A 13,443-nucleotide genomic window follows, 5' to 3' on the forward strand; every position below is an offset into this window, starting at 1 on the left:
TCATACCTCTTATTCCATAATACATACCATAGTATACTCTATAAGAAATTTAACTTTTAAGCTTAAGGGAATATAAATTGTCTTTTTAGATCATTAAATGGCATTCTTTAAGATTTTGAATATACCCTGTACTGTTGATGAAACTCCTTAGTGTGCAGAAGCACCATGAGGCCAACACTCGAAAAGAAATTAGAATGCTTGGAATGTTTCTGAGTAGAGCAGTGCAAATGGCTTAACTGAAGCTATTGGTCTTGCAGTTGTAGATGTCTGGGGAAGAAATTGCTGAATATATCTGAGCTGGGGTGGAAAGCAGATTTGTATTACTCACCAAATGAGGTGCCAAGGTGGGTACTCCCTGCAAGTGTGTTTTAAGAAAGTCTGTACTTATCTGCAGGGGAGAGTTGGTTACTGCTTATCTCCCATGCTCTTCCACTAGCTTGTGAAGTGCAAAAAAAATTGTCACATGGTAGGTGCTTAATGATTGGTAAATTAATGGATTGCTAGATGGAGAAAGAGGCTTTGGGGATGGCCTATTCCAATCTGAGATGCCTCTGGCATAAATATGTATTAACTAGTTCAGCAAATTTTATTCAGGTTCATTGTCTTATAACAAAGGAAGTATGTAGGCTCATTATCTTTAGTCCATAGAATAAGCCTCAAGTGCAACTCCAAAAATTGGAAAATGAGTATGTAGCATATAAACACATCTTTATTGGGATCTAGCTTTATAAAGTGAGTATTCCTCTATTTAATCTCTTCTATAATATACAACATAAAAGTGCCTAAATAAATATTGACAAAAGTATCCATTAACATTAGAAATTCCATGGTTTCATATTTCAGGATTGTATATAAAAGGCACATTGATCTGCCAGCCCAGCCTTGGTTTTGCTTTTAGAATTTCCTGGCAGTTTCAGTAACCTTCAACAGCTACAGTTGTCTGTTCAGCTCTGTTTCCATTAATGAGAATTGGGATGTTTTATTTTTCCCAGCATGGGTCCCCTGTCAGGAGGGAAAAATGTTGTAAACCATCATCAACTCAGTGTTCTTCATAAATCACTGACTTTTAAGACTAATTTTAAATCATATAAATTCAGAACAGATTTCAGCACATTTAATTGTATTAAAACACCTCCCAGAAAGAAAATTTAAATTAAAAGGCAGTGATACAGAGCACATGAGTCTACCAACAATTGCTTGCTGCCCAGGCTTGTGCCAAAACTTCTTAGGATGCTATGGAAATTTACTTAATGGTTTTTATTATTGAGTCATTTTCAGAACCTTCCAAGAGAGGCTTTGTTGTTAGCAGTATATGCTTTGTTAAAAGAAGCATGTAGAATTTAGACAGCTTAAAGAAATGATTCAGTGAATGCAAAATGAACTCAGGTAGTAAGGAGGCAAACTACATTATATCTAATTTTTTCTCTTTTTGATATTTGTCATTCCAGCAAAAATCATGATGTGGTCCCTCTGCCTCATGGAATTTATATTCTAGTAGGGGAGACAGGTTAATTAAATATATTGCTCTATAAAAATTACCTTGTGACGTTGAGAATGTGTTACAAAAAAAACATGATATCTAAGCTGAAATCAGGAGGATCGATAGGAATTAACTAGATGAAAGATGGGAGTAAGAGTAGGAAGAATAATATTTGAGATAGTGGGCATTTCATGTGCAAAAAATTTGCTATAGTTGATGATTACAGTGTATATTCAAGGTATTAAAAGAAAACTCATATATCCTGAGAACAACAAAAGTGCAGGATAGTGACAAAGCAGAGAGGCACAACAGAGAGGCAAGGACTAGACCAGAAGGCTCTGTATTTCAATCTTTATAAACACAATAGGAAGTCTTTGAAAGGTGGAGTGACATGATTGGATGTGCACTTTGTAAAGATAAAGCCGTACCTAATGTGGCGAATGGATTAGAGCTGCCCAGTAGGGTCTGTAGGGCGAGCAGGTAAGAGGAGACTCTCAGTGTTTGGGGAAAAGTTGGTCCAGTATTTTAGACTGTGGTGGGGATGAGAGAGCTAGAGAGATGTGCACAGAACCAAGGGAAATTTAGGAAGCATGCTGCTACAAAATACTCATCATTGATTTGTTCATTAAACTCTTACTCTTCTAGAATGATTCGAGTAAGAAGTCTTCTTGTTAATACAATATTATAGTTAATGGATGCCTATCATTACAATATTTAACAATGGCTAAACCTTTAGAATGCAGAGCAACATCCTGAAAGCTAAAACTATGCTAAACATATTTTAGTCCCTTTTAGATTTAGCTTGCAGGGGGGCACCTTAAAGTCAGCAGGGTCACCATGTAATGTTATGGAGGCGGGATGTGTGGGAGCATGTGTTTGAGCTGGGTCTGCTGTGGCATCAGGGCATGTATTAGTTCATTTTCACACTGCTGATAAACATATACCGGAGACTGGGCAATTTACAAAACAAAGAGCTTTAATTGGACTTACAGTTCCACGTGGCTGGGGAAGCCTCACAATCATGGTGGGAAGCAAGGACGAGCAAATCACATCTTATGTAGATGGTGGTAGGCAAAGAGAGAGTTTGTGCAGAAAAACTCCCATTTTTAAACGCATTAGATCTTGTGAGATTCATTTACTATCACAATAACAGCCCAGGAAAGACTTGCCCCCATAATTCAATCACCTTCCACTGGGTTCCTCCCATGATGTGTGGGAATTGTGGGAGTTACAATTCAAGATGAGATTTGGGTGGGAACACAGCCAAACCATATTATTCCACCCCTGGCCCCTCCCAGATCTCACGTCCTCACATTTCAAAACCAATTATGCCTTCCCAACAGTCCCCCAAAGTCTTAACTCATTTCAGCATTAACTCAAAAGTCCACAGTCCTACGTCTCGTCTGAGACAAGGCAAGTCCCTTCCACCTGTGAGCCTGTAAAATCAAAAGCAAGTTAATTACTTCCTAGATACAATGGGGGTACAGGCATTGAGTAAATACTGCTGTTGCAATGGGAGAAATTGGCCAAAATAAAGGGGCTACAGGCCAAGTGCAAGTCCAGAATCCAGCAGGGCAGTCAAATCTTAAGATTCCAAAATCATCTCCTTCGACTCCATATCTCACATCTGGGTCACACTGATGCAAGAGGTGGGTTCCCATGGTCTTGGGCAGCTCCATCCTTGTGGCTTTGCAGGGTATAGCCTCCCTCACAGCTGCTTTCACAGGCTGACATTGAGTGTCTGTGACTTTTCCAGGCACACAGTGCAAGCTGTTGGTGGATCTACCATTCTGGGATCTGGAAGATGGTGGCCCTCTTCTCACAGCTCCACTAGATGGCACCCCAGTAGGGACTCTGTGTGGGGCCCAGACCACACATTTCCCTCTGTACTGCCCTAGCGGAGGTTCTCCAAGAGGGCCTCACCCCTGCAGCAAACTTTTGTCTGGGCATCCAAGCATTTCATCTTCTGAAATCTAGGCGGAGGTTCCCAAACCTCAATTCTTGACTTCTGTGCACCCACAGGCTCAACACCATATGGAAGCTGCCAAGGCTTGGGGCTTCCACCCTCTGAAGCAACAGCCTGAGCTGTACCTTGGACTCTTAGTGGCAGCTGGATCAGCTGGGACACAGGTCACCAAGTCCCTAGACTGTACACAGCATGGGGACTCTGAGCCTGACCCATGAAACCACTTTTTCCTCCTAGGCCTCCAGGTCTGTGATGGGAAGGGCTACTGCAAAGATCTCTGACATGACCTGGAGACATTTTCACCATTGTCTTGATGTTTAGCATTTGGCTACTCATTATGTATGCAAATTTCTGCAGCTGGCTTAAATTTCACCTCAGAAAATGGCATTATCTTTTATATGGCATTGTCAGGCTGCAAATTTTCCAAACTTTAATGCTCTGTTTCCCTTTTGAAACTGAATGATTTTAACAGCACTCAGGTCATCTGTTGAATGTTTTGTTGCTTAGAAATTTCTTCTACCAGATACCCTAAATCATCCCTCTCAAGTTCAAAGTTCCGCAAATCTCTAGGGTGGGATCAAAATGCCGCCAGACTCTTTGCTAAAACACAAGAGTCACCTTTGCCCCAGTTCTCAACAAGTTCCTCATCTCCATGAGACCACCTCAGCCTTGACCTTATTGTCCATATCACTATCAACATTTTTATCAAAGCCATTAAGTAAGTCTCTAGGAAGTTTCAAACTTTCCCACATTTTCCTGTCTTCTTCTGAGCCCTCCAAACTGTTCCAACCTCTGCCTGTTACCCAGTTCCCAAGTTGCTTCCACATATTTGGGTATCTTTTCAGCAGCACCATACTTCTGGTACCAATTTACTGTATTAGTCTGTTTTCACACTACGGATAAACACATACCTGAAACTGGGCCATTTATAAAAGAAAGAGGTTTAATTGCACTTACAGTTCCATGTGACTGGGGAAGCCTCACAATCAGGGCGGAGGGCAAGAAGGAGGAAATGACATCTTATGTGGATGGCAGCAGGCAAAGAGAGAGCTTGTAAAGAAAAACTCCCATTTTTAAAATCATCAGGTCTTGTGAGACTCATTCACTATCACGAGAACAGCCCAGGAAAAACCTGCACCCATAATTCAATCACCTCCTACCAGGTTCCTCCCACGGTGTGTGAGAATTGTGGGAGTTACAATTCAAGATGAGATTTGGGTGGGGACACAGCCAAACCGTATCAGGACATATACATCCAAGGAATGACTTTTGATAGATTTCTTGTCACATTTGTTTATTTCTTCAAAACTTTGGCTCAAGCATGTTAAAAACTCCATTTAATCTTTCAGGATTTTTGGAAATGTATGAAGGGGTACGTGTTTATAAACACATATACATGTGTAATTATATGGGTACTCACATAAATTTGAAGAGTCTATATATAAAATTTTATATATGCTTTATTTTTATTTTTTTATTTGTATGTTTTATATTTTTATTTCTAGCATGTATTTTTATTTTTATGTACACTTATAACTGTATAATTTAATTGCCAAAAATTATGTTAAATGGGTATCAGAAAATTGTTACTATCTGTTTGATTATAAAAATTTTACCTACTTAAATAAGCAAATGACATCATGAATTGAATCAAGGCTGAAACCAAATTTATTATTTTCTAATTATCCACAGGATAATGCTTTGGTCTTTTAATTTTACCAACAGTATTAGTTTTCACACTGCTATATAGAACTTCCTTGAGACTGGGTAATTTATAAAGGGAAGAGGTTTAATTGACTCACAGTTCCATATGGCTGGGGAGGCCTCGGGAAACTTACAATCATGGCAGCATGGGGAGCAGGCACATCTTACATGGTGGCAGGCAAGAGAGAGCATGTGAAGGAGGAACTGCCAAACATTTATAAAACCATTAAATCTCATGAGAACTCACTCACTATCACAAGAACAGCATGGGGGAACCATCCCCATGATCCAGTCACCTCCCATCAGTTCCCTCCGTTGACATTTGGGGATTATGGGGATTACAATTCAAGATGAGATTTGGGTGGGGACACAGAGCCAAACCATATCACCTACTTAATTTGATTAAGTTACAGAGTAAACATTTTGTTGATTTTTTTCCTGCAAAAATTAAAAGATAAGTGTACCTTCTCTTAACATAGTTGAATTACATGTCTATCTGCTTTTGCTATTTTTGCTGTTTTCCAGGATAAAACAGGCATATCACTGTATTGAAATTTTAAATTTTTTCTGAAGAATACAAGCAGAAAATTTTGTGGTATACAAATTGCTATGCAGCAGAGAATATTCTACTTCCATTCAAAAAAGAGCTGTTACTAACTATACATTAAATGAGTAGAGGATAGTTTAATCTCTTACCCTTATTCAGTGTTAAGTAATTTAAAGAAATGCATATTATTATTATAGTATTGGTAAACTAAGAAAATTAAGTCAAAGTATGAGGTGAAATATGCTAAATGTCAATGAAGTGTCCCTTGCCACTGGAGGCTGAGGTTAGGAGCCTCATGAAAGTTGAGCTGTTACATAATTACATGTATAATACACATATTGAATTGGTGCCAAGGTAAAGAGATGACCCACCAATTCAGTCCCTCACAAGTGAAACATCAGGTTGGCTGAGACATTACACGCTGCAAGGAAATAAATTACTCACTCTTTGGCAGGGCATTTTGTGCCACAGAGAAATAATTTTCTAAAGGGCACCTTGGTAGTATGAAAGGAGGATTTAAGAAGTTTCCAGAGAGAGCCATAAACCCTTGAAGATCCCCAGCCCCATAGCCAGCTGACTGTGTCTGTGTGACAACTGAAAACAGGAGCTGTTTAAAGATTTGGACACAGGCTACTAAGGATGCTCAGAGGTCATCTAGACTAATTTGGTCAAAAATCAGTGGTACCTAGAGTGTGTGGCCACTTCTTCTCAAATATCTGCTGTAACTAGTTCTTGACCAATTTTTCCCACCAAAACTCCAGAACTGATCAGGTGTAGTGGCTCACGCCTATAATACCAGTGCTTTGGGAGGCCAAGGCAGGAGGGTTTCTTGAGACCAGGAGTTCAAGACCATCATGGGCAACATGGTGATACCCCATCTTTACAAAAATAAAAATAGAAAAATTAGGTGTAGTGGTGTGCCTGTATTCCTAGTTACTCAGGAGGCTGAGGCAAAACGATTGCTTGAGCCCGGAAGTTCAAGGTTACAGTGATTTATAATCATGTTACTGCACTCCAGCCTGGGTGAGAGAGTGAGACCTTGTCTCAGGGGAAAAAAAAGAAAAACAGAAACAAAAAACCTGCCAGAGTATGTTATGCTCATGACCTGGTTAAAACACCAGTCATTACTACCCACTCTAATGCCATCTCACATCCCTGAAGTTATCTATATCTGCAAGTCTTCCCTTTAATTGTATTTCTGGATATTTATTATCCGAGGGAAGAAAAAGTCAACTTAGAATATTTATCCAGTTTATTGATGATAATTCTGCTGAAAGTGTCAGTGGCCTTTAGTTGTTGAAGAACTCTAAGAGATGAGGACCCAAAGTTGTCTGTTTCCCCCTACTCTACCTAGATGCTTCAAAGGGACTTTTTAGAGCACCAAATAAATGACAATATGCATTGCCTCGAATTTTACTGTATAGTAGTATCCAAGGAAACTCTTTCTAGAAATTCTTTAACTTTTGTTAACCAGAAAGATATGAGAACATCCCTTTGGCTACTGATTTTACATTTGCCCCCAGAAAGCCCATGGATCATAGCCTGAAACAAGCAAAAGGAATGAGTTCTATGTGGGAGCCAAATTTCTAGCCTAAATATCTAAGTGTATCTTTTTCCCCCGAATAGTTAAATAGTTCTAACAAGACCAAGGTTAAACACAACCCCATATAGTCTACAGTAAATATAATGCCAATACTTCGAAATAGGTGTATTATTAGTTTTCAAACATGCTACTTGATTGTGTTCTCTGGTAGATAAAAGGATTAGATATCAAAAGTTAAATTCACTACTTGAGATTTTTCAGAATGTTTCTCACTCCAAGTTTTGAAAACCTTCTTGGCTGCTTATTCACCATCTTCCTTCACTATATTTGCTGAGCCAGCCTTGGCCCGTAGGAGTCTTTCTCTAGGAGTATTAGACAAGTTGGCATTTGATAAATTTTCTGTCCTAACAACCCCCATAGGCCCACTTTCAGAACTTGTGTGTTACTTGCAACACCCTTTCTCCATTACAATTAAAATGTTATTTATTTTAAATGAGGAAATTGCAAATTTTACTGAGAATTAAAACATTTTCAATTCACAATTACAGTTTTTTTTTTAAAGCTAAGCATATATCTCTGATTAGTGAAAGATGGAAGTGAAATGAAGGCAGGACTAAGGATGGGATGAAAGTTTAGGGAGCTGATTAGGAATCTGCTCATTTAACAAGCATGAAGGTTTTTTTCCTTATTGTTCTAGCATGGAATGGATTCTTAAAGAATCAAGGCAGTTATCAAGCTGAAGAAACTTAATTCTAAGGAATTTTGGCTTGGATTCTCCAGAGTGGTAGTTTTCCAGGCTAAAATGCACCAAAAAAGGTCTATCATGAGCTCCCTTTTGTGATACATGAAGGTTTCTTGAAACTGGCACTAGCTTTTCAGGATGATGTAAAAGCTTTAACTCTGCATTCAATCTTTTGGGCCATTTTATTTCTACCTTTTATGGGCAATGTTAAATAAAGCTTCAAGTACTATGAAGAATAAAACCTGATTGTCCTGGTCCCAGTCACATCTTAATGCTCTTTCCAGAAAGCTAGAACAGCATATTCTTCCTAGGTGGTATGAAGATTAGCAAAGGGAAAAAAATGATAGAAAGAGGCCAGGTGCAGTGGCTCACGCATGTAATGCCAGCACTTTGGGAGGCTGAGGTGAGCAGATCACGAGCTCAGGAGTTTGAGACCAGCCTGGCAAATATGGTGAAGCCCCGCCTCTATTAAAAATACAAAAATTAGCCAGGGGTGGTGGCATGCGCCTGTAATCCCAGCTACTCAGCAGATTGAGGCAGGAGAATTGCTTGAACCCAGGGGGCAGAGGTTGCAGTGAGCCAAGATCGCACCATTGCACTCCAGCCTGGGCGACAGAGCCAGATTCCATCTCGAAACAAAAGAAAGAAGCAGAAATTGGAATGAGAAATCAAACAGATTTTCTTGGTTGTCAACATAGAACTCTATTAAAGTTTGTGATTTTAGTCCTGCTTCTGACACCGAGATCTATAAGTAGATGGAGGAAAAACAAAAACAAAAACAAAAAACCCTCAACCTCAGAATTTAAGAGGTAATAGCCATGTTTTCTTACAGTAGCCTCCAGGTGCCCTTGGCTCTCTGGCTTCATTTCTACTGCTCCTTCCTGAAGTGTTCAGAATTTCTTTCCATATTGCTCGTGTGCACTGTTACAGATCCAGATGCCTGCCACACTGCCCACTACTGAACTGTGAAAGGGCTATTTTGTCCTGGAGGAATTTTGGTATAATATTTATTGCCAGACTAACTTAAATTCATGGGAAGAGGGCTAGTTACTACAAATAGTAAAATAACCTGTTATGAGAATCCTATTCTTATTTAAAATAGAAATGAATCTCAAGATTATAGGATTCACCATATATATATTATAAATACAATACCTTAAAATTTAAAATATAGTCATTCCTAAGAATTCTAATTTGTTACGCTTATTATGTAATTTTGTTCCATAGCATCACAATTCATAGTGGAAGGTAGAACATTTAAATGACTTCTCCTCTCCAGTGTTTCCAAAAATTATTGAGTGCCTGTATATTTATAGACCACAATGGTTACTTAAAAATAGGCAATGTCATTTAATGTTATATAATTATGATATAGGGCAGCACTATACAATCTAAAAAATTGTTTTATTAAGTCAGTCTTATCTTTAACTTTATCCTCTCTGACTGTGCTTAGCATTTGATTCTCAGAATAATTCACATTTTACTACCCCAACAAGGCTAAGAAACTGAATCTGTGACCTCGTTCTTTTCTGATGTCCTCAAAACACCAGACACAACCTCTGAATGTTTTTTCCAGGATATATAGCATACAGAAAGACTACTAAGGTTACAAAAGAATAATAGAGTATTAAGGGAAGCAACATTCAGCAATTTTTCTTTCTACCCAGAACTAAAAATCATTTGCTAAATATGAGGCCCTCTAATGAATAATACCTGGGTTAATGCTTAGGAACAAAAGACCTTCGTTGAAGTTTATATTCCCCTCCAGCTCTAAAATGTGACTCTGTTAAACAATTGTTTAAGAATACACAGTTACCTGTATTTCTAGCTGTGTGACAAAAATACCTCCAAGAACAAATTCTGGAAATTCTGACCCCGTTAAGGGAACATAGAGTAAGCTGAGACAATGTGGACTTCCTTCTCTGGAGCTGCAGCCTCCGTCATCTGTAGCCTCTATTTACCTTACCTCAGGCTTCCTTCAGTCCACTCTACTCTGTAACTGCCACCCTCTCTTCAAAACTTAAAAGAATCTAGTAACCAATTCAAATTATACACTTTTGCTTATTCAAAGTGCTGGTGGTACAAAGTGTATTTGCTTATTGAAAGGATTGACTGTATTGGCAACCTGATTAGGGAATGTGGTAGGTATGGAAAGGCTTTGAAAAGCAATGAGATTTAGTCATGTAGAGTGTGAGGATGAAATCCTAACCGAATGATATCTATTCTCTACTTCCTGGGAAGGAGGATCAGCCTGCAAAGCCTGCTCTGAGGGATTCTGAGTATAGAAGAAAATCTTTCCTTACTCTGAGATTTGTAATGCCCTGACACAGGCCAGGACAGTGTGCAGCCAGTGCCCTCTCCAACTCTTCCTCCCCAACCTGGAGCACAGGGACCTTCACGAGGTGCTTGTTTGCTTTCTAAATAATTGAAATTGATTGATATTTATTAGTGCTTTTCTTTTGTTAAATTAGAACTTCCCAGCCAGTCACGATGGCTCATGCCTGTAATCCCAGTGCTTTGGGAGGCTGAGGCAGGAGAATCGTTTGAGGCCAGGAGTTCTAGACCAGCTTGGGCAACATAGTGAGACCCCCATTTCTAGAAAACATTAGTTAGATGTGGTGGCACATGCCTATTGTCCAGGCAACGTAAGAAGCTGAGGCAGGAGGATTGCTTGAGCCCAGGAGTTCAAGGCTGCAGTGAGCTACAGTTGCACCACTGTACTTCATCCAGGCTGGGCAACAGAGCAAGAATCTGTCTCTTAAAAAAAAAAAAAAACTTCTCTACCCTATCTGATATAACATTTCAAAGAAATAGATCATTAGGATTTATTTCCTTTACAAATTACTTCATTACCAATAAAGTATTAGTAATAAATTATATAATAAATAAAATCATATTTTATTTATATAAATATATAACCATATATTAATATCAAATGACATAATAGTAATAATAAATATAATGCACTATTACTTAGGTCATTGCATGCCTTATTCATACCTCTCAGAGATCAACATATTCAAATTTCCCAGAATTTTTTTTTCTTTTTTGAGACGGAGTCTCGCAGTGTCACCCAGGCTGGAGTGGAATGGTGCAATCTCGGCTCACTGCAACCTCCGCCTCCCGAGTTCAAGCAATTCTCCTGCTGCAGCCTCCTGAGTAGCTAGGATTACAGGTGCCAACCACCACACCCGGCTAATTTTTTGTGTTTTTAGTAGAGATGGGGTTTCACTATGTTGGCCAGGCTGGTCAGCTCCTGACCTCATGATCCACCTGCCTCGGCCTCCCAAAGTGTTGGGATTGCAGGTGTGAGCCACCGCGTCCGGCCCCGAAGAATTTTTTATGGGCTGGTCATCTACTTGAAATCAAATATAGTCAGTACTTTCATAGTGGCATTTTTCTGCAAGTCAAAATATGTAATGATTCTTCAGTAATTTAAATAGGAATTTATAGACAGCACCTATTAAGTATCAGGGCTTGTGCTCAGTTGCTAATCACCAAACAACAAGCTAAACCTAGAGGAGAATCAGCCTAGTCATTTTACTGTGATCAGGACCCATCATGTAGAAATTAAGCTCCTTTTCTATAATAACATTTGCTAATAATGTAATTTATTCTGAAAACTAAGGGCCGCTTTGAATCTTCATATTAAAAAATAAAACATGCAAGCATAACCTTAGACTTATTTTGCAAATTTATGCAAACAGTACTCTAAAGAGAGTACTGTTAAGACTTTTTCCCACTTTTTCCATTGTACAAGCTGCAATGTAGTTTTCTTGATGAATACTCCATATTCAAAAGGAACATATAAGTTTTAATGATCCCTTAAAAGGACTGTCATAAGTTTTACATTTATGCCATTCCATACTAGACCCTTTGTTCCATGAATACAAGGATTGCCTACCTGGTTCACCATTGAATTTCCAACTCCTAAAACACAGTGCCTCCTGCTTAGCAGCGCTTAATAAATTGTCACTGAATCAATTACCCTTCCTGGAAACTTCCCTCACTTCCCTACTGAACTTAAGGTTCAGTTCAAGCGCTAGATCCCCTAAAAAGCCCTCCCTTATGTAGATATACTGCTTAATATTTTACTGGGACACAACCTCAGCAACTTATTTGCATGCTTTTCAGAAACTTTTTCCTTAAATGTGTTTTCTTTTCATTCCTATTACCTCTTAATTTGACCGCTCACTCCTATTTTTAACCTCCACGTCTCCAAACACATTTAACACATTAGAGTATACATGTAAGCATTCAATTAACTCATGTAGACTACATGATTGATTGATCTTGGTTACCATTCATTCCATCAATAAACATTCATCAAGTTCCTGCATATTTCTTGAAACAGCCAGCACAGCATTGAATACACAAATATCCCTGTTCTCTTGGAGCTTATTATCTGCTAGTAAGAGACAATCAAGCAAAGGAATAAATGAATAAATGAGGAATACAAGAATGTCAGATACTGAGGAGTGCTGTGAAAAAAAGATGTGAAAGGGAGTGACTAAAGGTTAAAATTAAAAATAAAATAAAATAACGGTTGCTGAGGGCCTCTCTGAGGAGTTAACAGTTGGTCTGAGACCAGAATGACAGGTAGGAACGTGTTATGGAAAGATTTGGGAGAAGAGCATTCAGCATGGTATTGGGCTGGAATGAGCTGGACACATTGAGAATTAAAGGGATGTGTGTGTGTTTGAGGGTCATGATCGCAAGGACTTCTGTTCAGAACATCTGGGATGTGAGATGCTGCCAAGGGGAGATACAGCCCAGTGAAGATGTCCTTTGAGCAATATGTGTTGGAATCCTGGTGGGGGGTAGGGGAGAGAAAGGGGCAGAACCAAATATAAAAATCAGTATGTGGTGCTTATATTTTAGAAGTGTTGGTACCCAAAGTGGCAATGTAACCATAGAAGAGATGGAAACCCGGGACCAAGTCATGGACATGTAAACCTTTTTAGAGTAAAGCAGAAGAATCTACTAAAGAGACCAAGAAGGAATCCCCAGCAAATTAGGAAGAAAACTGGGAGAAAATGACCTTGAGAATGAAGGGCTGTTTGATTGTGTTGAGTGCTGCCGAGAGGTCTAGTAAAGTGGTCATGGGAAACTTAGCAATATTGGAGTTGCCATCATTCTTACAAGAGTGGTCATAGTAGGGTCATGGATGTGGATAGCAATCTGCTTGGACTGGGTGGAGAAGATAAGGTGTGAGAAAAAGGGGAGGCAGCAAAAGTTAACCATTTCAAGAAGTTTTACTGGGAAAAGGAATAAAGAGATTGAAGCTGGAAGAAAATTGGAGGTTAAGGGAGGAATTTTTTGTTCCTTCTTAAAAAAAAGTGTTTTAACCGTATGCTTGTAAGTTAATGGACATAACCAAGTATAGAGGAATCAAGAGAAAGATCGATGATGCCTCAAGGAGAGGGTTAAAATGCGGAAGCAAATGCCCTGAAAAGTTAAA

At 39.0% G+C, this 13,443-nt stretch overlaps 1 protein-coding gene across 11 annotated transcripts in view; it reads left to right on the forward strand.

Moving 5' to 3' along the window:
• ADGRG6 (adhesion G protein-coupled receptor G6) overlaps window positions 1-13,443 on the forward strand; it is a 147,937-nt gene that overhangs the window by 119,526 nt on the left and 14,968 nt on the right. Inside the window, exon 23 of one of the 11 annotated variants that reach the window (XM_016956399.4) lies at window positions 258-10,824. The exons of the other annotated variants lie outside the window; for them this stretch is intronic. Within the exon in view, the coding sequence (XP_016811888.1) occupies window positions 258-286 (29 nt within the window). The 3' untranslated portion in view covers window positions 287-10,824. Of the gene's footprint in view, window positions 1-257; window positions 10,825-13,443 lie in introns of those variants that run through there. 11 annotated transcript variants of the gene reach the window in all.

The sequence above is a fragment of the Pan troglodytes genome, chromosome 5, assembly GCF_028858775.2.
Source record: "Pan troglodytes isolate AG18354 chromosome 5, NHGRI_mPanTro3-v2.0_pri, whole genome shotgun sequence".
In the NCBI taxonomy this organism is placed as follows: Eukaryota; Metazoa; Chordata; class Mammalia; order Primates; family Hominidae; genus Pan; species Pan troglodytes.